This window comes from Choristoneura fumiferana, chromosome 7 (assembly GCF_025370935.1).
Source record: "Choristoneura fumiferana chromosome 7, NRCan_CFum_1, whole genome shotgun sequence".
In the NCBI taxonomy this organism is placed as follows: domain Eukaryota; kingdom Metazoa; phylum Arthropoda; class Insecta; order Lepidoptera; family Tortricidae; genus Choristoneura; species Choristoneura fumiferana.
In genome coordinates this window covers 2,286,991-2,312,104 of record NC_133478.1, presented here as the reverse complement: position 1 = coordinate 2,312,104, position 25,114 = coordinate 2,286,991, and the positions used below count along the sequence as shown (strand labels likewise).

The following is a 25,114-nucleotide window of genomic DNA, read 5'->3' as shown; positions in this document are numbered from 1 at the left end:
ACTCAGAAAATCTTAATCTGTCTCTCTATCTTTTATGTATAGGTATACTATTAAAAAAAGTGGGAGAAAATTAAGTCCACAGATACATATACAAGTGAAGCTAATATAATAGCGTGTAAAAAGACACTGTATGACTGAACAGCATATGAATTAACATTTCAAATTCCTGAGAGCTCAATCTTGGTTGTTCGTTCCAATCTCTAAGGTCGTAACATTTTTTCGTCAACACAAGTGTCAAGTTTAAATGCTCGTAGCGTCTTTTTGACAACACGTCCATTTAAAAAGGCGCAGGTAACCTGAAACAGCTCCAGTAAAATAATAAGTGTCAGTGGTCCTGTAAGACGAGTCTCCAACGGTCCTCGCCGATTGGTACTCGACACGTGGGGGGTTAAGTTACAATAGGTACATATTCGTGTAATTGTTTATTTAAACTATCTACTCGTATATCTATATAAATAAAAATGAATCGTAAAATGTGTTGCTAAGCGCAAAACTCGGGAACGACTGGTCTGATTTCGCTAATTCTTTTTTTGCTGTGTTCTTTACTATCAGGAGAAGGTTTTTATCGAAGAAAATACAGAAAAAATACAACGGGGGCGAAGCTGCGGGCAACAGCTAGTTATATAATAAAGATAAAGAATTTGAAGGCGTGTTTGTTTGCATTCTTACATTTGTCTACTTATTACATTAGTATACATTGAAACTTTCTCTGTGGACGTTTTTGGCCCGAACAATCGATCTATGTTGCTTGGTCTTATGTATCTCTGGTTATAAGGTTCCGTTAAAATTCTCTTTTTACTCAAGCTTCTTAAAAGCTTTTATTTAACTTATGTGCGGATCAAATCTTGCAAGTTAAATTTGAGCCACTTCTATTACTGGGATTATCTTCAAATTTGGCATACTCGTGTAAATTGCGTGACAATACCATAATCTGGCAATAACATCCTGGTAGTCCGGCCAGGATCGTCTCCGCAGGACGGAACTCTTCAACGGTGAATGGCATCGACTTGAAATTTGGTATGCAAATGTAGTTTGGGTGACAATGCAAGTACTCGTACAGTCAACAAAAGGTGCAGTCAGTAAAAAAAAGGTTTTATTAAAAATGATTTGTTTACCAAAAACTAATTAACTGTACTTTTTGACTGTACTTGCATTGTCATCCAAATTATATTAAATAGTTAAGTACAGCAAATTTCAAGTCAATCCGATCACGAAAAGTGGAACCCGATGAACTTGCTGGATTTGACCCTTCGCAATGTAATGCAATTTGCACGATTTTTCTTGCAAGTCTATACTCGGCTTTAGTCACCCAGTTTTATTTATTTCAAATGAGATATAAAGCAGATTTAAGAAGCAAATCGTATACAAATCGCTATCAAAGCCGCAGCATATATCAACGCTGACTAACGCGTTAATAATTCGAGGTCAACAACCGATAAGAGGCCCTTGTTCTTGCGTGCTTCACAATCTGCCTACAAGACATAAATACAGTAGAACGATTTAAAATAGTAGATTGTACTACAAGAGCATAAAACGAGCCATTTTTCCCAATACGTTCATATAGCCACCCGAGCCGGAACGGCGAGGGTGGAGAGACATGTTGAGGGAAAAATGGGTTTAATGCTCAAGTTTTACACTGCTTTTCACTTAGATTGCGAGGAAATGAAATAGCAACAGTGGAAACAATTGTTTACTTTCTATGTCAGTACTTTTTATTTTTCATGCATTATTATAATATAATATACTTAATTACATTTTTTTAGTTTTATTGATTTATTTTTAGTTTTATATAAATTAAAAATTATTAAATTATGTACTTAGAAACTTTTTTGTTTGTGGCTGTTGACACCTGATTACCTTGGTCTTAGACGAAGATTTTACTTTATGCACTAGAGCAAAAAAGTCATTATATTATATGGTCGCCTAGATCCAGTATAAACGCGAACTTTACGAGCATGAGAAGTGAAAAAATATATCGCTAGCCGGCATTTGAACCAGTATCTAACTATAATACACGCTCCACCATACGTGACCACTTACCATACTTGAGCATTTTCGACTCCGATACAAGACGCAAACAAATTTGCAGGCAGGTAGGGCAAATTAAATAGTACTGAGCCTGCGGCCTATTTACTGAATAAATGATTTTAATTTGAATATGTTATGGATTTCCGTGCGCGGCGGTGATTGCTTTCCATCAGGTGACTCCCCTGCTCGTTTTACCCTATTATATATAAAAAAAACATCACTATCTTGTAGATATACCCATGCTGCATCTCCCGCCCGACACGCCAACAGGGCTACTACGAAACTCGAGTTCGTGTCTTGCTGTCCCTCTCGCTCCCGTATTAAATAGTCTAAGTGTCAGAGCGACCGCACGACACGAACTTCGAGTTGCGAGTTTCGTAGTTGCCCTGCAGTCCACTGCCTGGGCTTTATAAAATTAATCTCGCGTTTCGAACTTGACGGGAGAATGCTCGGCATACGCGAGCGCACTTTATTAGGAATTTTCTAGTCGCCTCCTTATATTTATGGCGGGCAACTTAATGAGTCCCTTAGCGACATCAACTTAGGAAATGAGGGCTATCGTTTTTTGTCTCACTAGATGGCGCACTGTTGCGTGAGGTTTTTAAGTGTGGCTTTCAGAGTCTGTTATTACGGGGCGTTAAAACAAAATTTAGATTAAAATCATATTTAAAACACCATAAAACCGTACCATAAAAATATCCAGCAACCACAGTGTTGCTTAGTCCCGTTTTGTTCGGAAAAAAAGGGGAGGACAAAAGTTTCCAAAAGACAAAACTGTCTCAAAACACAGACATTCATTGCCCCGTAACGCATAATTGCCATAATTAATTTCAGGTAATGCAAAATATTCACAAAAAAAATCTAATTATAAATAAACCCGCGTAGCTCACCCAAAAACTATGAGATTTGACATTTCGGAGACCTCACGCTACACTAGCGCCTCTAGCGGCGAATTCATTCGCGATAGCCCTCATTACGTTAGCCTTATTTATTTACATCGTTTATGAACCCTCTCTTGTGGTGGTACTCGTATTCTAACTAAGCCATATCTGTAAGTTCTGTAACTACAGAATAAGTAGGTAAGTATACCATAAACAAGGGCTGTTTATTACTTAAAATCCTTTGGATAACTTAAAATCCTTGTTTTAATAGGGAGTGTATCTATATTTTTGGGAGTTATACAATACAATACAATACAAAGACTCTTTATTGTACACCAGACATAGTAAGCGATACAGAAAACAAATTATTAAAATTACAAGGTGAGCAATAGGCGGCCTTATCGCTTAAGAGCGATCTCTTCCAGGCAACCTTTTTTACAGAAAGAAGGAAGGACTAGTTTACAACAGGTGGTGCATCAAAAGTAGATCAGAAAATGTAAACGTAACAGCAATACATCTACGAATACATACATAATTATATCGTACATATAATATACGTCCAAAATAAATATAGGTAGTGAGATAAACAGCAACAAATAAATAAATAAATAAATTATAATAAGGCTAATAATTACAAGATGACAGATAGTATAGTTATGTAATCTTTGTCGTAATAACTACTGTTTTTTTGTAAGTATTTTCTGGGATAGCAGTAAGGCTACTTTTGATAATTTTAAATCCAATATTATCACGGGCTCGGGAAAAGAAATGTGGGCAGACCGCCTGCTCGATGGTCCGATGACATTGTGGAGACAGCAGGACCGGTCTGGAAGAGAGACGGACAGTCGATCCGGGTGGAGAAAGGCTGGAGAGGCGTATGCCCAACGGTGGGCGAAAACGCGCTGAAGAAGAAGAGAAGAGAGAGATTATCACGGGATCGGCATGTACGTTTGTAAATACCCAAAATCACAACTTCTAAGTCACAAGTGTTCTTATAGACACGCAAGTGATGGCCACTGCCAGCCCAGGATCTAAGGGGGGGGCAAACCGGGGCACTAGCCCCGGGCGGCAGTTTCATGGTGGCGCCAAATCCTTGAGACAAGAACTGAAGAAGAAAAGAAGAAAAATGCTACTCATTGGCAGTTTTAACGTATTTTCTCAAACACTGAAGGAAGGGGGCACCACCATCAAGGTTTTGCTCCGGTTCGAAAAAATGGGCTGGCCACTATAATAATTTACGGGAAGTTCTATGAGAATTTAGTAAAATCTTGGAATTCCAATTCAACTGCCAGACCTAATGTACACGCAGGCAAAGCCGCGGGTTCAGACTAGTGACCATACCGGCTCTGGCATCACCGATATCTAATCAACAAAAGATTACATCACGACTTGATAACAAGTACGTATTTGTAAATAAACAAAACATCCAAACAAACAAGAGTTCTTTTGAATACGGTGTTTGACAACTCCTTAATTTGCCATATCCTGTAGGTATTTATTATCAAAATAAGATAAATACAGGCAATGTTTAGGGAAGAAAAAAGCACTTAATCCAAAATCAGACGCTTTTTGTGTGTGACGTCACACGCTAGTAAGACTTTCTCTCTCTAATCTTAAATTTAATACCTTTCCACAACTCTACTATATGATGAAATTGATGAGAGATACTGATACTTTAAAAACCTTTCTATAACACGCATTGTCAAGCTTTGATTTATTAAATAAAAATAAAAAAGTAGGCAAATACTGAGTTCCCACAGATTCGCCATCACAAGCGCACGTAAAGCAACCAAGCATCCGAACACTCAAAAAAAAAACAAAGCGGCGCATACCACGCTAATCGAGAGCCCAAAAATGCAGGTAAGGGCGGTGACGTCAGCTGGGAGGTTGAGCTTCCCCGTTTTTTGTGAGGTTCCGATGTTACAGTACAGACATTACTTATCCTATCCTACTAATATTATAAATGTGAAAGTTTGTGAAGATTTTTGGAGATGTTGGATGTTTGTTACTCAATCACGTCTAAACCACAGAACCGATTTTGCTGAAATTCGGTGTACATAGTTTGAGTCCCGAGGAAGGACATAGGATAGTTTTTATCGCGGTAAATTTCATAGTTCCCGCGGGATAGCGATAAACGAATACTACGAAGCCGGAGTCGCAGGAAACAGGCTAGTACTTAGTTTATAAATATGTCTTGTAACTGTACTTGTCTGTTGTTATGACATTTTATTTTAACAAGAACATAAATAATAAACTAATATTACTTTGAATTCGTGTGTTCTTACAGTGTGGAGGCGGAGGAACTGCATGAACACTCATTTCTCTCTATTTATAAACGTAGCTATATCATAAGGTCGCGGGTGAGCAAAGTGATTGTTTCAGTTCATAAACATTTACTTAACAAACGATGTAAGTCGAAAACCAGTCGAAGAAAGCTGGAGGTATGTAAACTTAGTTTGTTGTTTTGTAGGGGAAAATCTCTGACATTACAGAACCAATTCAAAAAGTATTTCACGAACAGAAAACTACGGCATTTCTGATTGACATAGGCTGTTTTATCCAGGAAACACAAAGTTACGAGCAACAGTTGGATATTTAGATAAAGCTGTAGTCAGTTTGTTTTATTGCCTCCGCTATTCGGGAGTCAAAGGTGGAGTTTCTCTAATTTAGCATGCTTGGAGTGAGTCGAAGTAATCCGTAACTACAAGTCGCCATGACGTGACATAAGTACAATTCCAGTAGACAGTACCACTTTCTACAACGTGTTATAGTAGATTTCTGTTAATTTTATAAGTACAGTGGAACCATTTCACTCCTGACCAACCGTAGAACACTCTCACAGTTAGTGCCATGGTGTCATAATTAATTCCCTTGTCAAGCAATGCGATGTCACTATGATTGTTTCTACGAAAAGGTTCTACAGTGGGTCACGACACGATTCAGTTGGTTCGATAGTACACATTCCGAAGGAAGTTCACTTCTCTAACATAGTAATGGCCTAGCTCTTAATGTTTTCGAGATAATCAAGAATTAAGTTATGTCGCTCCCAAGCTCCAGTCCAAGAGCTAGCATCTTTTAGTTAACAGTTTTCCATGAAACACTATTATTAAATAAACGATCTTAGTTCAGCCTCAACTATCATTAAACATCATTCACGTCCACAGTCTACCATTACGTAATGTTTTATGGTCACGACCATAGATAATTGCCATAAACTGTCATTGGAATTAAATGCTAGGGATTCTGCCATCTTGACTCGTGATTGTCGATTGACGGCGTAACTTTGTTTTCTTTTTGAGAAAAACCTCTTTTTAATTTGACGTTTGAACACTGGCTGAAACTTTTACTAGTAGATGCTGAAACGATCTCATGATCTTGTACTATGAACCTACGTGTTCATCCCGGATGGCCCCACCCTAAGACCACGAACAATCGACACCGCCTTTTTTCTTCAACATGCTCAAAAATATCAAGAAACAACGACGCCGACTAATCGCTAAAAGCTAGATAACAAGGCGTTGGTCGCGTCGACGCCACGTGAAAGTATCAAGTCAAGTGTTTACTTAAATCATACAAAATTGGAGTCTCACAAAAAAAGCACTTAGCGCCGCATGTGGACTTTGGAAATAACTGAGGTTTGGTTCAAACTACGATCAAATCTTTGGTTAATGCAACAAAATTTTAAGTTACTCGCAAATTGTGCGGCATTGCGTAAAAATAAACGTAAGTATAACGAGGTTTAAAAAAATATGAGTGAACAACAGCACTAAGTACAAAAGTGGTATTTTTACTGCCTAGGTTTACCAGTTATCACCGCTAAACAGACACGATGTAAAACTACATTTGAACCACGAGCTTTACAGTGAAGTAAAACATCGTGTAGATCTGTACAATCCAGCGAAGTAATTTAATGGTTTTTGAGAAGTTTCCAATCTGTGCTGGACCTGTATGGGAATTACACGGCCGAGGCCCTTTCATTCTGAGCCCCGCAGTAGGATGTGTATATGGCCGAGATGTGATGCAATGTGACCGACCAATTTTGCAGGAGCTGGGTCATACCAGCGTTTCAACCGCTTCACTCTCGTGGTCACACTTTTTACGAATTGCCCGTACACTTTGATATCGTTTTCGACTATTTGTTGTTACTTTTTTTTTTATTCAACTGGATGGCAAACGAGCAAGTGGGTCTCCTGATGATAAGAGATCACCACCGCCCATAGACACCTGCAACACCAGGGGAATTGCAGATGCGTTGCCAATCTAGAGGCCTAAGATGGGATACCTCAAGTGCCAGTAATTTCACCGGCTGTCTTACTCTCCACGCCGAAACACAAAAGTGCAAGCACTAGGATTAGCGAGCAAGATGGTGGTAGCAATCCGGGCGGACCTTGCACAAGGTCCTACCACCTATACCTACTTATGCCAGATAACTGAAAACTGTGTCAGAGTCTTCTCAGATTTTAACAGAAAAGTGTCCACGAAAATGATTATGCACAAACGCATGAATAGGTAATGAATGTCAAAATTATCAAGAACACCCTGTACAAAAGAAAAAAAATGATCGTCCGTACATTCGTATTTTAAGATATTAAAACAAACGTCACATATCTGCTCCAAACGTCTCAAATCCAGAATCTGTAATCCGAAACCACATTCGAATATTAACACGAAATCGTGACATCTCGGACTTGAACGGAATATTGAATAACCCCCATTGTGCATTAACATCCCAAACCGAATGCCTCAAGTGACAATCAAAGACGAAGGAACAAGGTCCTTAAGTGGTAACAGAAAGGGTTGATTATCTGCTAGCGTTGGTAGCATGGACGGGTGTATTAGATACCGGGGTGGATTCTCCGAGAAGCGGTAGTCACATCGATTGTGACAATAGCTGTTTTGATACTAATTCCCATTGTTCGAGCTTGTTATTAAGTTCTGTCGTATATTGTGGATACCGGCGTTTCCTGATACTACAGTCGCTACAGGTGCTATCGTGTCGTATCCCGTTTTAGTATTCAGTATTCAGTATTTATTTATTGCAACACCTTTTACAAAAAAATATAAAAAATGATGCCCTGTTGGGGCGTGGCAATTTTAAAATTAATTACATTAATTAAAATTGAAAATACAAACTGAAATATAGATGCACAGAAAAAACAGAAAAATAAGACCATCACTGGGAATCGAACCCAGGTCCTCGGTAATCCGTACCGCGTGCTATACCGCTACACCACTGATGGTCAACGGTACCGACACGAATTTCCCTATGCACCTCATATCTCTGCTTGTGTTTCTTACTTAGTCACTTAAGCAGCGACGCTAGCGACATCTATGCCGTAAGCCCTCAAACTTATTCGGCATTCCTTTGGAACTAACCGCTCATCCGGACAAGAGATATCGTTTCTAAGCAATCAAATTAAAATACAAACAATACAATTTATTGTTTGTATTTTCAATTTCGGTTTTACGGGATGACCGTAAAAGTAAAAAATTTGGAATTGAAATAAAAAATACAAAAAGATTCCAAAAAACCAATCTTTTACATTAATTAACTTATACATAACATATTATGCTATTTTAACCTCATGTATTTTTTAGATTCCGTGTCGTGGAAATAGTTATAATAGTGCGGCCTTCATCATAAGCGCTGGGTTGTTTTATGTAATAAACGCTGCGCTAACACAATGCGTTTGACGCACATCAAACCAATCACAATCCACGCAATCTAATTACCAAACATGCGTTTGCCGCTGCGCTCACCGCGTAAGACGTGCGTAAGACAATGTTTGGTAGTTAAATTATCTGATGCAAATTGATGTGCGTCAAAATTGTTTTAAGGTAAGTTCAGCATCTACTGATTTTATTTACGTTCATCTTTTTTTAACCGCTGTGTGTGTCTGTGTATCTGTGTGTCCGTCTGCCTGTCTGTGGCACCGTAGCTCTTAAACGGGTGGACCGATTTGAATAAGGTTTTTTTTATTTCAAAGCAGCTTTTCTAGCGATTCTTCTTAGACATGTTCTAGTGACAGTGGGGGGGGTTTTATTTATTTATTAATTTAGAGGCGAACCAACAGCTTATAAAACAATATGAATATGAAAATAGGGGTTAGTCTCACTTCGTCTAAAAAGCAACTGGTCTATGTAGCATGTGGTCTAAAAAGCAGCTGGTCTAAGTAGCTAGTGGTCTATAAGGCAACTGGTCTAAGAGCAAGTGGTCTATAAGGTAACTGGTCTAAGTAGCAAGTGGTCTAAAACGCAACTGGAAGCTGGTCTTAAACGCTTTTCGCCTAAAACGCAACTGGTCTAAAAATACAACACGTCTATAACGCTACTCGTCTAAAACGCTTCTCGTCTAAAATGCAACTGGTCTAAACACAAATTAGTCTCCCTATACTCACTACCATACGTACGAAATCTTTTTGAGTAGGTTTCATTACGACTTCACACTAATATTATAAATGCAAAACTTAGTTTGTTCGTTACAATCACGCGTAAACAGCTGAACGGAATTTGCTAAAATTTTGCACGCAGGTAGGTCGGTGCAAAATTTCAGTGTGTGTCTTCTAGGATAGGACATAGAATATTTTTATCCCGGTAAAGTGTTCCTGTGGGATAAAATTAAATTAACTTACAACATCAAAAATCAATGGGAGTCAAACTGCAGGCGGAATAAACAATAAAATACACGTAATAAAGTTTGAATTTTAGATTGCTTGCTGGCATGCATACTTATGTGTGATAGTCTGATAGGATAGCTTCTACTCGAAATATGATTTCTAATAAATCCTGCAGTTTTCGTTTTTAGTTTGATAACCAGGGTGGAAGGTGAACCATCCCACCTGAGATATTTCTGGCGCAAATAGTTCGAGGGTAAAATGGGTATACTTAATTTTACCCGAGTTAAACATTCTACTTTTCATTTCGACTGTGAGGAAAATAAATTTACAGAATTATAATGTACTAGCTGTTGCCCGCGGCTTCGCTCCCGTTGTATTTTTTTTGTATTTTCTTCCATAAAAACCTTCTCATGACAGTAACGAACACAACAAAAAAAGAATTAGCGAAATCGGACCAATAGTTCCCGAGTTTTGCGCTTAGCAACACATTTTACGATTCATTTTTATTTATACAGATTATGAATATGATATAAATTAATAATTACTTAGTTACTAATGAAAATATAGTAAGATAATTAAAAAATAATAATGAATTAAACAAGTATCCACTTAGACCAGCTGCTTTATAGACTACTTGCTACTTAGACCAGCTGCTTTATAGACCACTTGATAATTAGACCAGTTGCCTTATAGACCACTTGCTACTTAGACTAGCTGCTTTATAGACCACTTGCTAATTGGACCAGCTTTCTTATAGACCACTTGCTACTTAGACCAGTTGCTTTTAGACCACTTGCTACTTAGACCAGTTGCCTTATAGACCACTGGCTACTTAGACCAGCTGCTTTTTAGACCACATGCTACATAGACCAGTTGCTTTTAGACGAAGTGAGACTAACCCGTTGGTTTGGCTTTGTTAATTTTAATTTTCACATTTGACCTGGCAGGCAACAATTTCTCATTTAGTTGGTGCTTTTTTCTAGGGTAGGTACGCCAAATACCGCACAATGCGGTACATTTTACATTGCCGCTGACAATCGATCCTCATATAAATTCAAAGACTGCAAATCCCGCAATGTATACATCGTTACAGGTACAGGTGGGAAGTGAGAAATTCAATGTTTTGTAAATTAAACAAAATAAATACCACCGCATTATAAACTAACCAATATTATCCTCGTTAAGATTTTCCTTAATGGCGTTTTAGTTTAAAATTGCGTCAAAACACGCTCATGATTCATAAAAATAAAAAACGCTCACTCAATGGAACTGAAAGAAATACTTACAAAAATTAATGCGTCAAAAGAATGACATAGAGATGCGAACTTTTTTCAAGCAAATTGTATGGTTTGTCGGTTTGTCCATCATAGTAATGATATAAAATCAAAATCAGATCAGCAAATTTCACTCTCCTGTGGCCCGGCGGAAGACCAGTGCTGGTTTTCAACCAGCGATATGCTGAGCCGGGACCTTTTTATAGCGGCAACACTTCTTTTTGTTATATTTACTAATTTATGTTTCATTGCTGTTATAAATAAATTATTTTTCTTTCTTTCTTTCTTTCTTTCAAATTTAACTTATTCAACTTTGAAATCGGTTATTGTTCTTGTTTTAACAAAAACCTATGAACGATGGTCCTACTCTTCCCAGGCTAAGGGCGAGTGCACACCGCATCTAATTACATTGTTGCCGCATCGCTGAAGGCGATCGTGTATACATGACCACACGTTACAGACTTAAGCTTGAGAAAGTTCATACTCGTAATATCAATACTTACGATTGTATTAAATATACGCTTAGTCAGTAATGTATGTGTCATGTCAGTACTAGACTTATTATTTACTTTTTAATTTTTTCTCTAAGTTTGTCAGGCAGTCGGGTTTTTTTTTTTCATACTTTTACGATGCTCGTGTGAAAATAGCAGCTTAAAAGTAGCTATATACAAAGCATGTATATTTGGCATGGGCCAATTGTTAGCTTTCATTGAATTCCCATTTTATTAAAAAAAAATAGAATGCAATCCCCACCTTTTTTTGCAAACGCCATTTTGAAATCCAATTATACCTCATACCTAATATCGAAAACCGACCAGCAGGGCTACTACGAAACTGGAAGTTCGTATCGTACCGTCCCTCTCGCTCTCGTATTAAATAGTATAAGTGTCAGAGGGACCGCACGACACGAACTTCGAGTTTCGAATTTCGTAGTAGCCCTGATGGCCCTATACCACGAAGTGCAAAACTCGAACTTCGTATGTTGCCGTCCCGCTGACGCTTACATTTAATACGCGAGTGAAAGGGACGGTGCGATACGAACTTCGATTTGCGAGTTTCATAGTAGCCCATCAGCTGTTTAAGCAGAGAAGACCGAAGATAAAGACATACATCAGTGCGCTTGAAAAACATAATCCCCTACGAGCAGTCCGGTAAAAACCACTAGTTTACTAATCAAAATATGACTTATAGTACATTGTGTCTTAAGGGCGGTAAATAAGGAATTACGAACGAGAGTCTATTAGAAGTCCGAAGTCGAAGACTGAGGGCTTTAATGAGTCGATGTTCGTAATTCAGGTACCGCCCGTGCGACATACAATGTCTTTCATCACATTTGCGAGTAAAATTTTAATATACTTATTTCTAAAAGAAAAAATATATTTTTTCCAAATATTGGCGATATCATAGGCTGCGCTCTTGGCAGCGTCGCCCTCTCCCACCCTCAGCATGTGCCTGAGCCGCGTGTGCATGTGGTCCTGCTGCTGCACCATGCGCAGCAGCGCGCGCAGCACCATCAGTACGGACATTAACTTATTTACCGACCTCGGGCTTCATGACAACAAAATTTGTACACACAAAATTTGTACAATGACCACGGGTTTCATGACAAGCAAATTAAGGTCGAGGGTTTTATTTGGCGGGTTGCAACCAAGGTAGCCTGCATGTTTCGACGCTGTTTACGAGCAAGTGTGATGAAAATTTTATTTACCTTGACGCTGCAACGGAGAAACACCGTTACGTGATTAAGTCCCGTATTTGTTATTGCAATATGTGTGAGAGTTTGAGACTATTCCACTACGAATCTATATTCTCACGTTTCTTGTGTGAAGCATTTTTATTAAGGGTGAAGCCAGACGAGCGTAATGTTTTGAGTTGTGAGTCGCGTAATTTTGGTTTCATACAAAAGTCCTATTTGTGTACAACTCATTTTGAGTCGCCGTGTGGCACAAACCGGACTTTTGTATAAAACCGAATGCAGCAGAAGTTACGCGACCGAAAAATACGCGACTCACAACTCAAAAAATTACGCTCGTCTGGCGTCACCCTTAGAGTGAAGCCAGAAGAGCGTAATTTTTCAAGTTGTGGGTCGCGTAATTTTGGTTTCATACAAAAGTCCTATTTGTGTACAACTCATTTTGAGTCGCCGTGTGGCACAAACTGGACTTTTGTATAAAACCGAATGCAGCAGAAGTTACGGGACCGAAAAATACGCGACTCACAACTCAATAAAATACGCTCGTCTGGCGTCACCCTTAGAGTGAAGCCAGAAGAGCGTAATTTTTCAAGTTGTGGGTCGCGTAATTTTGGTTTCATACAAAGGTACTATTTGTGTACAACTCATTTTGAGTCGCCGTGTGGCACAAACCGGACTTTTGTATAAAACCGAATGCAGCAGAAGTTACGCGACCGAAAAATACGCGACTCACAACTCAAAAAATTACGCTCGTCTGGCGTCACCCTTAGAGTGAAGCCAGAAGAGCGTAATTTTTCAAGTTGTGGGTCGCGTAATTTTGGTTTCATACAAAAGTCCTATTTGTGTACAACTCATTTTGAGTCGCCGTGTGGCACAAACTGGACTTTTGTATAAAACCGAATGCAGCAGAAGTTACGCGACCGAAAAATACGCGACTCACAACTCAAAAAATTACGCTCGTCTGGCGTCACCCTTAGAGTGAAGCCAGAAGAGCGTAATTTTTCAAATTGTGGGTCGCGTAATTTTGGTTTCATACAAAAGTCCTATTTGTGTACAACTCATTTTGAGTCGCCGTGTGGCACAAACTGGACTTTTGTATAAAACCGAATGCAGCAGAAGTTACGGGACCGAAAAATACGCGACTCACAACTCAAAAAATTACGCTCGTCTGGCGTCACCCTTAGAGTGAAGCCAGAAGAGCGTAATTTTTCAAGTTGTGGGTCGCGTAATTTTGGTTTCATACAAAAGTCCTATTTGTGTAGAACTAACTCATTTTGAGTCGCCGTGTGGCACAAACCGGACTTTTGTATAAAACCGAATGCAGCATAAATTACGCGGCCGAAAGTAGGTACGCGACTCACACACAACTCAAAGAATCACGCTCGTCGGGCTTCACCCAGCGTAATTTTTTAAGTTGCGAGTCGCGTAATTTTGGTTTCATACAAAAGTCCTATTTGTGTACAACTCATTTTGAGTCGCCGTGTGGCACAAACTGGACTTTTGTATAAAACCGAATGCAGCAGAAGTTACGGGACCGAAAAATACGCGACTCACAACTCAAAAAATTACGCTCGTCTGGCTTCACCTTTACTGACAACCGAATGGCGTAATGGTTAGGGAATCAGTCTATGAAACTTGAGATCTTGGATTCGAGTGAGACATGCATTTGGACAATACGAAAATCGAAGTTTGTGTCGTTCCACCCCTCTGACACTTATACTGTTTAATACGAGAGTAAGAGGGACGGTATATACGATACGAACTTCGATTTTCGAATTTCGGAGTAGGCCCTAGGTTTAGTTTAGTTTTAGGGTTGGTTCAGCTCACTTCTCCCGAATCACCCTATATATGATTTTCGGTACCATTAAACACCTATTTTATACCTATTTAAATTCCTACTTGACTATGGCAATAATAGCAGGAATTTTACAAGAAAAGGCGAGGTTAAAACCCGTAGAATCCGATTGTTAATTATATATCTGAGGCACTTAAATAAGTAAGTGCTTTAGTTGTAAGGACTTTAAATCACACAAAGTGACCTAAGATGCATTAAACAATTAGTTCAGAACAAACGGCATTTCCACCAATCTGTCCTTATAAATACCTATAAAACTTTAAACATTTGAATAAAAGCGATAAAGTCGTAACAGAAAACATTAAACTCATAATGAAAATTATAAATACCATCGTGAAACGAGACTAAAAATAAACATCATGTTAATTTTGAAAAGCGATCCATCCTACCCTCAGGATATTATCAAAACGTCAGACCAAAACAAACGAAACATGATACGTATAACAAAGGCGAATAACGTATGTTATCTGTCTAGAAATTATGCAATTTCGATGAAAATGTTAACTAAACAATCCTACGAATTGTTATAATGTCACAGCCTACTCAAACTAAACATTTATGTTTGGGAATATATAGGGAAAACCTGTTCTAAATGAAATGACACACAGAAACATGTGCCGAGCCGACCGAGAGAGAGTAAATTACTAAGCTTAACTTAATAACGATAGTCGATAACCACGTCGAAATTCCTCAACAAAATGGTACCCACGTAAAATAAAAACATCACTTGTGTAAACTAGAAGTAAGCACGTCAACATTACCTTTTAAATAGTTTTTTGTAGTGCATCCTTTGAGCAAAATCAACACTTAACACACTCAACACATAACATAGCACAGGCACGTACACACAGGAATTTCAAAACACTTGGTTACGACGCGTCCGGCGCACAGGTAGGTGCGTTAAAACTTAAAATCTAAGGGATCGCCGGCGCAGGTGGAGAGGGGAACAGGTAACGCCACCCCACGGTAACTTTTTAATTTTAAAACGTCAAACGTCACGTTCACGGCCGCTCTGTCAAACAGCCTACGAGTAACTGAGCCGAGTAGCGCTAGCCTGCGCGTACGCCGTTTCCCACAGTGATCACTCATTTACATGCGAATACGTCCATTGACAATTAAATCGGTTCTTTTGCTAATAAACGTTGTTTGTTCTACGTTTACTCTACATTGTCATTGCAATGGCGTGGCATCTCGCCATAAAGTGCGTGGCTTTCGCGATATCGACTTAAAATAAAATAATCATCATCATCATCAGCTAGAACACGTCCAATGTTGAACAAATCAAACAAACGTCTCAAAGTTCCCACTGCACTGGGACTTGTAAAACGGTGGTTAATCACACGGAACTACAGTGAAACGGAGGACATTATTGAAGCAATTAAGAAAAAATAAACCTCATCTATGCACACCTACATTCACACACACACACACACACACACACACACACACACACACACACACACACACACACACACACACACACGCACACACACATACACACTCACTAAACATGCGAGCACACGTATTTATTTGAATTTGTATCTATGGCTTATACTTAATGCGTAACCACAACATTTTTTATCATTTGTATCCTTTTGGTCTACTGGTACAACTTTGGTCTACTTGTAGTAATATTAAAAACGATAAAATTGTGTACAAAATATAATATTAATTATGATTTTCTTATCTGCCTACTTTTGTCAACCGCACTCGCAGAGGGCCAAGATACAGGCTTAGCCTAGTTTGGCCTCTGACGGATTACTAAGTTGTATATACTGTTATCTCTTTTGGTCAAATAAATTATTTTGTATTTTTGTATTTGTATTTGTAAATGCTTCCCCCTGAGAATGCCATATGAACGAAAAATCGCCACAACATGCTAAAGAAAATAACAATCTGATAGACTAGCCAACGAAAGCTGTCCACGAGAAACCGCGGCAAATTAAAAAAAATTAGGCTGACAACACTTGCACTTGCACTGCTTAAACGATGTTGATACTTGGATATTATTTAAATTTTCCAGATATTAAATTATACTCGGGACTCGTCAAGCTGCATCAAAATTCATGTGTACTCGTAGAAAGTTGATGATGCACTTTAGGAGTCCCTTGGTAAATTTTATGATCTTTGTCAGTGCCCATTTACGTACAGTCCAGACGCATCAATTTTTGGACCATTTTGACCAGATTGGCATTGAATATATCTTCTAAAATTTTCATTCTAACATAATCTTATAACATTTGCATTTTGAGTATGGTAGGAGGTTGAATTAAAGAAAAAAATATTTGTTTATTTCTTATAGCAGAAGTATCAAAATTATCTAAGCCAAGCTAGAATGACAATATTAATATTTTGACAGTTTTAAAAATGATACCAGATTAAAGTTTCGTCCAGAGTCTATTTATACTTTTTATACTTTTGTATTTTTTAGTTTTAGCTATCGAAAAATAGTATATTTTTTATCGAGGGACTAAAATAAGCCAATATATATACCCGAGGTGGTTAGCCACCCGAGCTTTAGCGAGGGTGTCTATTTATCCGAGGGTTTATATTGGCTTTTAGTCTCGAGGTGAAAACTCTATTTTTCATTTCGATTGCGAGAAAACGCTTTCTGTGAAAGAATTAATACGTTTCTTATTCCTCCAGTCCATAAAATTTTCATAGGTTTTTAAATAAATCTTTCTAGATTTCGGCGGCAAAAGATTATCAATTATGTCTTTTGCTTTTCAATTTTGTCTTTGCTCGACATCATAATTTTCACTATAACTTGACGACATTGTGAGAATAATCATATTTTTTCCAACCAGACACAGATATAACAGAATCGCATCGGCGAAATGGTCCATACACAAACTGGAATAAATAGAATGGCGCCACCTTCTATGCGGAGAAAGCATAGAACTAAGACCACGTAGACTTAAGAACGTAAAATGGTCCACACACAATCTTATTTTATGCCAAAAACTAAGCAAGTACCTACTGGCTGTTTGAGTTTATCTATGTCACTCGAAGTAAATAAATAAAAAATACTTTTACTCCCTAGGGACTAAATTACTCACTTTACTCCCGCCTCGTAAAGCTATATTAACCTACTTTTAGATCATGAGAAGTAAAATAATCAATTAATTCAGTGCATTGAATATGTAGATTGGACAAGACTGACTTACATAAATCTATGTTATATTCGATAAACGAATTCTTTGCAGACAAGTCGCGGGTATAACAACTAGTTAAAAATAATGCTCCTGACTCAGTCCTTAAACATTAAGGCTTAAACAATACCACGGGATACATTAGGTACGAATACAGGAGTGGCCACACCGCTGCTTAAAAAACGGTGACGGTATGGAATCGCAGTGACGTGCCGTAAACGTCAGGACTTTACCGAACAAAAGTCGCGACGTTTACGGCACGTCACTGCGATTCCGCAGTTTCCGCACCGTATGCGTATAAAATACACTGGCCGCTCCTTTACACGAAAGAAAAAGACACAACACCAAAAGCCACAATTCTATTCAAAAGCAACATTAGAACATCGTTTTAGCGCAGTTCGAATAGACATTAAAGTGCGTACGCCCAGTGCGCGTGCACTTGACTTCTTACAAAACCTGTACCTAACATAGTCCAGCAGGGCTACTACGAAACTCGAAACTCGGAGTTTGTGCCGTACCGTCCTCTCGCTCTCGTATTAAAATAGTATAAGTGTCAGAGGGATCGCACGACACGAACTTCGAGTTTCGAGTTCCGTAGTAGCCCTGCAGATAATATGAGTAGGTGCACTGCGCATGCACTAGATATATATAGTGTGCCCGCTACCCGCTAGGTCCATAACTTGCGTTATTTCGACTTTAAGACGTACATATTTAAAACAAAAAAGCAAAAAAGCGTACCTACTGTAGATTTATCTATGAATTCTTACTCAGTGTAAGCAGAGCCCCTCCTTAGTAAAATGGGTAATTTTAGAAAGAATGGGGGAGTTTTGAACCTTTGGTTTTTAGAATTTTCTTATTGCGGTATTACCTTCATAATATGTACCAAATTTCAAAATTCAAATTCAAATTCAAATGATTTATTCAGTAAATAGGCCGCAATGGGCATTTTACACGTCATTTTTTTTTAAACTACCAGCGCTTTCGGAAAGACCATCATTGCCAAGAAGAATGCGCCGCAAGAAACTTGGCAGAAAGTCATTTTTTCATAAAAATATAATTACAATAAAATACTTAAAAACTATATTATACAATTAAAGAAAAAAAAATACAAAAATAATAATAAAAGAAATACAGGATGTATGGGGTCCCTTAGTTAAAATACTAAACACTAACTATATCTACGTTCAGTGGAAGTGTAGAATGCTTCCACCGTCATAAAATTTAAATAATAATAACAATAATTTAGTTTTGAAATATACATTTCAGGTCAAGTAACCATTAAGCTTTTGGATTCGAAGGCAAGTTCACGTCTGCCGCCCCCAAAGTTAGCTCACACGCACTCATGTCATTTCAAGCTTCTACCATTTTTCTCCAGGTTTTTCTGTGCATGGGTGGCGGAGATTACTTACCACCAAGTGAACAGCAGGCTCGTTAGTCTAATTCTTCTTAAATTTAAGAGCTATACTCTTGTTGGTGAAGTAACCGCCACTCCGCGCGGTCTAAATCGGCTATTTAACTTCCTGATACAACACGACACCCACTTTCTCCTTCACAGGTCAAAATAGGTCAATCTTGGCATTCCTCCTCCTCGCCTTCCTTCTACTTTTTCTTCGAGCAGGCTAAAAAAGAAATTGTCGAGTCGTTTGTCTACTAAGCTATAAAAAAACTTGAGCGTCATAGCAATCTTCCCAGTCTAATTACCGAGCAGCGACGACAGGTACCGACTGTGGTGTTCAACGGATAGCATCAATTACCCACTTGCGCATGAGTCTGCTATTGCACACGCGACAGGGTTGCCAGATAAAAAATTGAAAAGTCCCGAGATAAAGTCTGATTTCCTTTAAAAGATCTTGAAAGTTTAACACCCCGATTTGCTTCCCTTATAACTATTATTAAAATGCACCTACCGTCAAAGAAACTGAATCGGTACCAAGATGACTACTAATGTCATATTGATATTCTATAAGATCTGCCAAAGAAATCATAACTAATTTGGTTTTGAAAACGTATACGCGATTCAGTTTTCTCAACTGTATCTGCAAATAGGTAGGTATGTACTAGCTTTTGCCCGCGGCTCCGCCCGCGTGGTATTCGGTTATCGCGCGCTGTTCCCTCGGGAACTGTGCATTTTTCCAGGATAAAAAGTAGCCTATGTCACTCTCGGGCCCATAAACTATCATCTCTATGCCAAGAATCACGTCGATCCGTCGCTCCGTTATGGCGTGAAAGACGGTCAAACACACAAACATGCAAACACACTTTCGCATTTATAATATTAGTAAGTATGGCTTACGCAATATTTTAACTTATTTATCACCAACTTCTTATAGTCGTATTGACACGAAACTTGGCAATTATGCTCAGTTCTGATAAAAAAAATACAATATAATGATACCATCTGATGATTTTATCAGCACGAAGTAACCGAAAGCTAGACACTGGAACTTCAAGACAGAATAACGTAACCTAGCCGTTTTCTGGGTTCACTAATGTTTCGGCGAATAACGTTTGGCAACCTGTTTCATTTCGCAACTTTTCATTTCCCAACTGTTTAATATTTCTGAAACTGTAAATCCATCAGGATTTTTATAAAATTAACCTAACCTAACGTAAAGGGTTCTACACGATGGCCCTGAAATAAATCCTGAAATATTTACAGTTTTAGAGTTTGCGAAATCAAAAGTTTTTTTATTCGACTGGATGCAAACGAGCAAGTGGATCTCCTGATGGTAAGAGATCACCACCACCCATAGACAACATAGTTGCGAAATGAAACAGGTTGCCAAACGTTACGTTGCGAAAAGGCAGTACTCGCGTTTTCTGACTTGTTAGAATAGCCTAAAAGTATACTTTGACTAAGATCGAATGGGGTATGAGGATGGAGAGGTCAGACAGGTTTACTATTATACCGGTTTATAAAAAGGATCTATAAATTTTCCCTATTTTATTAAAAAATCTGAAAACCCTCAGATTTTCTGTCATTGAACAAACTCCGCCCGTAATCGTAAAGAGAGTCTAAAAACCTGAGATTTCAGGACCAATTTCTGAGATAGTAACCCTGAGCGCTGCGTTTGCAATTATACAAGCGATCTCCTTTAAATTGCCACGCTAAGATCATAAGCACTTGGTACCATTCCGGTTTGTTGTGGTTTAGTTTAGGTCTCATAATGATAAGACGTACAGTTTAGAAGTAGCGAGCGTGGGAAATGGGCATGCTTTTGAAGGGTTCATAAAATAAGTGAATTTTGGGTCAATAATTTTTTCTCGTCATTCAAGACAAACATTTTTTCAAAAAATCTTTATACAATTGTAATTGAATTCAAGTTTAGCGTGTTGTCATGTGCAGTGCAGAATTTTCACTATTTTCTCATTTTTGCAGTTCCGAGACGCCATTTGCACGGAACCTTCGGCACGCGTGTCGGGCTCGCACTTGACTAGTTTTCTTTCATGTGTTTTCGTTCACAAGCCGTATTAAATTTACTTAAACTTAACACTTAATTTTGACTTCACAGTGGCTGGGTGAAATATAAATTCAACGTAATATTCCAAAACAAATACAGATGCGACGGACAATAGGTTTATTAGGACACATGTGGCCGATTAGCGTCGCTCTAAAATTTCGTAATCACTCCGAAACAAACACAACAGCGTACCACGAGCATTGGACAAACAAGAATTCGCTCGACTATCGTTTTCGAGTTGAAGTGGCAGTGGGCTGGTCTGGTCATATCTGTCGAAGAACCGACAACAGCTGGAGTAAACGAGTTCTTGAGTGGAGACCGCGTCTTGGCAAACGTAGTGTAGGGCACCCTCCGCCAGTGATGACGATCTGCGAAAGGCTGCTGTAGAAGCTGGATGCGTCTAGCCGAGGATTGGGCGCAATGACGCTCTTTGGGGGAGGCCTATGTCCAGCAGTGGACTGCTACTGCTATAGGCTGATGATGATGATGATGATCGTTTGGTGATCAAGGTATTCTACAGAATAAGATCTATCCCGCTAATACGAGTATGCTATTGTTCTAAAAAAACAGTTAGTTAGTCTGCCAGATAAATTATCAATAGTAGATTATACAACGAGAGCATAAAACGAGCCATTTTGGGTGGATAGATACGTTAGTGGAAAATGGGTAATGCTCGAGTTTCATACACTCTTCTTTTCATTTCGATTGCGAGGAAATGAAATAGCAACAGTGGAAACAATCGTTCACTTACTGTGTACTTACCTTTTATTTTTCACGCATTACTATATTTTTTAGTTGATCGATTTTTATTTTTATATAAATTAAAAATGATAAAAAAAATGTAGAATCATTTTTGTTTGTGGTTGATACCTGATTACCTTGGTCTTAGACGAAGATTATACTTTATGCACTACATTTTATGTCGCCTAGATCCAGCATAAACACGAACTTTACGAGCATGAGAAGTGAAAAAAATATTTCACACGTATTTTTTCTTTTTTCAACTAATTAAAAATGAAGACATAAACCTAGCCAGTTAAAATTTTGCGTAACGTCACACCGTGCGACACTTCGTCATTGAAATAGGCTACGCTGTCATTTTTGAGACTTTCATGGGAATTAGTGACAGACCTATATAGGTCTGTGGAATTAGTACTCCCGGAAATTTTTTTTATTTTTTTTATTCGACCTGGATGGCAAACGAGCAAGTGGTCTCCTGATGGTAAGAGATCACCGCCGCCCATAAACATCTGCAAAACCAGGGTATTGCAGATGCGTTACCAACCTAGAGGCCTAAGATGGGATACCTCAAGTGCCAGTTATTTCACCGCTGTCTTACTCTCCACGCCGAAACACAACAGTGCAAGCACTGCCGCTTCACGGCAGATTAGCGAGCAAGATGGTGGTAGCAATCCGGGCGGACCTTGCACAAGGTCCTACCACCTGTAAAATTTTAAATCGACTGACAAAATTCAGATCGATTCAAGATAAAAGAGAAAACCATGACCAAGATTTTGAATTCTCGTGTTATAAAAAATAAGAAACATGAGTGCTGCCTATGGTTTCCTAGTTTATAGTTCATTCGCCTACGAAGGCCAACCGGCACATTCCGAGGCTGGTTCCCCGGCATTATACGGGTATAATGCTTACTAATCGTTCATTTTTCTTTCGGAGATCTACGCCCACCGACCAAGCTTTAAAGCTGGTATAATGAGCGTACATTTCAGCCAATTCAAAACCATCCATTAAAATGGCATATAAAGGGTACAATGAGCGAAATTTCTCTTAAAATAAGGAAGTAACTGATAAGCACGCCTAATCGACGAACCTTGGAAGTTAAGACCTTCAAAATCAAATAGCAATGCAATAGTAAATCCATCAGGTAATGCGGAATTCAAGAGAGGTTCTTCACTCAAGAACAATTAAAGTGTTGAAGAGATATAATACTATCATGCTGTGTGTGACTTTCTTGCAATTTTAGGGGCATTTAGTTACGTATGTGAACATTTTATTGTAAAAAAATAAACAAACAGACACAACTGTCAAACGTGGAGATACATGTAAAATGGCTAACTTGTCCCTTTAAGGTATCTGTACCAGTCAACCTTTGGTGGATGTTTAGTTTATTTATTCGTTCGTCATAATTTACATAAATGTCAAGTTACAAGAATTTATATTGAAGTCGTCAAAGGTTACAAAAAACAAATACGAAGAATGTCAAGATACTAAAATACTTAAATAAAAACAACAAAATACAGTTGGTTCTCCACTATGGATCGTCATAGCAAAAATGTTGTAAAAAAACATTAGAAAATATACATATAAAATTTCAAGGATAACAATGAGAAAAAAACATCAATGAGAGGAGCGATGAAAGATTCAGTTAGGGACCGACAAATACTGGAAATGTTTTTTTTTAATTAATATATAATATGTAAGTGATCACTGATCAGATCACCCCACGCACTTTTTGTGGACCAGGACGAACGAACTAAACACTTACCCCTTATCACCCGGTCCAAGCTTGTTATTCTCCACAACGGCAGTCGCCCTGATTTTGTAATCAGGCTCGCCAATCAACTTCTCACACCTTCCGTTGCTCAGATGCTCCCGCGCAACACTGTAAGGATCCTTATCACTTATCACTTCACCATCAACACTATCCACTTTAATTTTGCAACCTTTTTCACTTAAATCCTTTTCGTGCTTTTCGGGTTCAACTTTTACTTCTACAGCTATAGCTTTCTCTATTCCGTTGGCTATGACGGGTGCTGGTTTGGCTTGAAGGGATTTTGGTTGGGATTTGGGGGGATGATATGGTCGGTTTGGTCTCTATTGAGCCGTTCTCGTTGATCGAGGTGACGTAGACTGTGGAGTTGGCGATATAGCCGTTCAGCTCTTGGCGGTTCTCGGGCTGCGTTCGTTTTCGCCGGTTCAGCTGAAACATTGAAAAGGTCTTTGTGAAAGCAATACTTAATGATAAGTAATGATAATGATAATTTATTAAAATAGTTCATTTTTACAAAATAATTGAATACATACAAAGTTGCCTTATAGATAAGTAAGCTAAGTAAGGAACTCATGAGTTCGAACTAGGACATCCTGTGTTTCGGACTGAAAAAACTAAAATAGTTAGAGGAGAAGGAGAAATTGAATACGTCTTTGTATCACATAACTATTAAAAACCGGCCAAATGCGTGTGGATGGCGCATCGAAGATTCCGTAAAACTTTAAAATAGTAATATGTCATAAACGCTCTAAACGATATATCCAGTATTCGCTGAGCCCAGATTCTAAACCACATTTAGAAAGTACTGGGTAGTTTTAACAGACTGCAATAAAATAAGAGAATTTCAAAGAAAAATCTGAAATTCGTTATGGGGGATAATTAGAGACCCTAGAAAGGACAAGGAAAGTTTTTGTCCCACAAATAGTCCCCGCAGGATAGCGCCAAAAGATATAGCTTGATCCGCCTCTGCTGACTTGTTGTCGTATTTGAATTTGGCTCTGGCTCTTTGATTTCTTTATCGTCTCTCAAATCAGCCTCATCATTCTACTGTTACCCGCTGTTTCGAGAGTCGTTATTTACATGTCACATCGTCAATTAAGAACCTGTTCGTAAGTGCGCGCGTTTTTAACACTGCGATGTTTATTCCACTCTAGTTGCTGCTACTTTCACCATTTCTATGAAGGAAATGCAAATTGCCTCGCGAAATTAGATTCTTTGGTTCACGTTTTGCTTAATATTAATCACTAGGCTTTACCCGTGGCTTCGCATGCGTAATCCATTAAATCCGGCAGTTGATTTCAAATTCCTGATTTTTACTAAATTCTCAAACATAAATTTTTATTTTATTTATTTCTCATAGATTACATACATTTAATTTTGTTAACTGTCTAACTAAATCCACTCGCCAAACTGATATGACAGTGTTGGCGAGAACGCACTCATTACAATTTCATTATAACAAAAAAAAAGAATAAAGCAAAAGTCACAACAACCACAGCGATGTTGGATACTTTTGCAAATATGTACCCTGAAGATGTTTTTTTTCTTGTAAAGGAGCATAGTACGTACAAGGTAAGTAGAGAAAACACTGCAGTAGAAGAACTAATACTCGATAACGTTTCAACACATACTGCTCTATTATTA

At 38.4% G+C, this 25,114-nt stretch overlaps 1 protein-coding gene across 1 annotated transcript in view; it reads right to left on the bottom strand.

Annotated features, from left to right (window-relative positions):
* sdt (MAGUK p55 family member stardust) overlaps positions 1-25,114 on the bottom strand; it is a 233,774-nt gene that overhangs the window by 157,085 nt on the left and 51,575 nt on the right. The window contains 2 exon segments of the mRNA XM_074089810.1: positions 23,465-23,769; positions 23,771-23,899. Of these exon segments, the coding sequence (XP_073945911.1) occupies positions 23,465-23,769; positions 23,771-23,899 (434 nt within the window).